Below are 2,403 nucleotides of genomic sequence, written 5' to 3'. Positions count from 1 at the left end.
GACCCTTGGTTTCGGTAGGCCCGGCCGAAGGTTCTCGTGGTATACCTCCAACATATTTTTTTATTAATGGTATACCTCCAACATATTTATTTATTAATATAGTGCAGTAGAAGTTATTTATTAATATAGTGCAGTAGAAGTCGCTCCTGCTGTTTAATCGTCAAAGAAAACAAGTGCACACCTTGCACCTGTAGACGTACGGCCCTGATGTAAAGTCTAAATTTTTTTCCCATCGAAAGGCCTCCTCCATAAGGAGAAAAAAAATACATACAAACATACTGGAATTGCAATGTCTCATCAGGAGAAGGAAGCAGAACTTTCACATTTCTTTGAAAACGGACTGGGAGAATCCTCGAACTGAACAAAAGGTTTAAATTAGCAAAACATTCATTTAACAATCAATAGCACTGACTTCAAAATGTCCATCACTATCCCTTGATATGATAATTATTGATAGAAGTTTTGATTTGATAACCGACCATAGGGATGGATCATCGTTCCCTTCTGACATAGACACCGATGGAGTCGAGGAGCCATCCAGCGCGTCCCCAGAAGCCAACGATGATGCGGCCCTCCTCCGCCGGAACGGAGAAGGGCGTGCCACTTCCCGACTCGCCGCCGCCGTAAGGCCCGTATGTCCTGCCGGCGTTGGTGCGGAAGGTGAGGGAAGTGATGACAGGCTCAACCACATCCCTGAAATGCCCAAATGTGCCCTCCATTGCAATCAACTGTTCATCATCCGACAGCTTGATCTGCACGCATACATTGATTAGACTGCATAGGTATTAGGGGAGTGTATGGATAGGATAATAGAAAATCTGATTGTTATGGTATATATAAGATTAATTAGTTTCCAGCTATATATTTAGAATTAGTTGAGATACTATTATACTCCCTCCTTCCCAAATTGTTCATTTATGTACCATGACCAAGGATAATTTATATCGCATCAATCAAGACATCATGCATACATTCTCCCACAATACATGCGTCGATTAAAACAACATGCCAAATTATATCCTAGTATGCACACATTCTTCCATTCTACATTAATTGTTATGAGTGCCTCTGTTCCATATTATATGGCCTCTATTATTCGACTAGATTCACTAACATTCGTATGAATTAAGACACATATATAAAGCACATACATAGAATATTTATGCATGAATTTATTCAAAACCCAAAAACGATTTACAATGTAAAATAGACGTAGTAATTAATTACCGTTTCCCGGACAGCTATGGAATCAAAGGAATACTTTTGCCCCCATGGACCATTCTTAACAAGTTTGAGTTCATCGTGACCCCCTCCTCCTCTTCCTTGTTGTTGTGGTTGGAGTTGGATGTAGTAGTCGTAGTACAAGGAATGGATGGCGCCACGAGAATGATACAAGACGATGCTATTCAGCTGCCGAGGAAGAACAGGGCTACTACGTGATGATCGTCCACCTATGCCGAAATCATGCCACCCACCGGATCCACCCCATGGCCCAACCTTCTTCCCCATCCGCCACGACGACGACGACGATCTTCTCCCCGGCAACACGGAGTACTCCTGCAATTCACAATGTACTCGAGATCAGACAAATCTTTAATTTGTGAAAGTTTGAGACTCGATCGATCCGTATGTACGGTGTCGTCGTCGACGGCGCCATTGATGGAGGATGGGTGCAGGTTGTTCCTCCTCTCCAGGGCCCGGCCAAGGGCGACGCCGGCGAGGAAGGAGCAGGTGTAGACGGAGATGGAGACGAGGACGATGGTGACGACGGCGAGCCAGGAGAAGCGGCGTTCCACCATTTCCATGGCGTGTTGTCTCTGTGCGAGTTTTAGTTGGTTTGATTGGATCTTGGATCCAGATAAACCGGGGAACAACAGCAAGGTAGACTCCTGGCTACTATAGTCCATTAAGTAGATGATGATGATTAGTTGTGCAGCTAATTATGCTGAGGGTGACGAGTGGCGGCGCGTACGCCGTTGTTGACAACAGGATCGAGTTTTTACCCTAGTGGGCCGCAACCGCAGGCCCAACACACTTTGGGCCGATCACGTTTGCCCGGTTAGTCCATCTCCAATCCAATTGACTAATGCCCTGTTTGTTTAGGAAGTGTTAAGCCTAAAGAAACAATCAGTTTTTTTTTGTTTGGGTTTCTCAATCATCTGATCGCCTTGTAATTTATCTGCAAATATTTTTTTTATAAAACTAATTAAATCATATGTATAAGGGAAGTGAGCGTAACTCAACTTAGATAGGTTTCTTGTGATGGAACCAGCCACCTGACATGGGTGCTCGCATTTACGATTAATTATTTTTTCAGTGTTAGGCGTCGTATCCATTGAAGTGCGTGCGTGTTCATAGGGTGAGTGTCCGCATGTTGTGAACGCCTACGCTTGTACTCCCTCC

General features: G+C 44.2%; 1 protein-coding gene across 1 annotated transcript; it reads right to left on the bottom strand.

Annotated features, from left to right (window-relative positions):
• Positions 1–263: 263 nt before the first annotated feature.
• LOC127771839 (salt stress-induced protein-like) lies at positions 264–1,888 on the bottom strand. Its single transcript, XM_052297783.1, has 3 exons — positions 1,635–1,888; positions 1,228–1,557; positions 264–752 (listed from the first exon to the last, which is right to left on the bottom strand). The coding sequence occupies exons 1-3, from the start codon at positions 1,803–1,805 to the stop codon at positions 492–494; spliced, it is 762 nt and encodes a 253-aa protein (XP_052153743.1). The 5' UTR covers positions 1,806–1,888; the 3' UTR covers positions 264–491.
• Positions 1,889–2,403: the final 515 nt, after the last annotated feature.

This window comes from Oryza glaberrima, chromosome 4 (assembly GCF_000147395.1).
Source record: "Oryza glaberrima chromosome 4, OglaRS2, whole genome shotgun sequence".
NCBI lineage: Eukaryota > Viridiplantae > Streptophyta > Magnoliopsida > Poales > Poaceae > Oryza > Oryza glaberrima.
The sequence above is the reverse complement of the archived record's forward strand: the minus strand, read 5'-3'. Positions and strand labels throughout refer to the sequence as shown.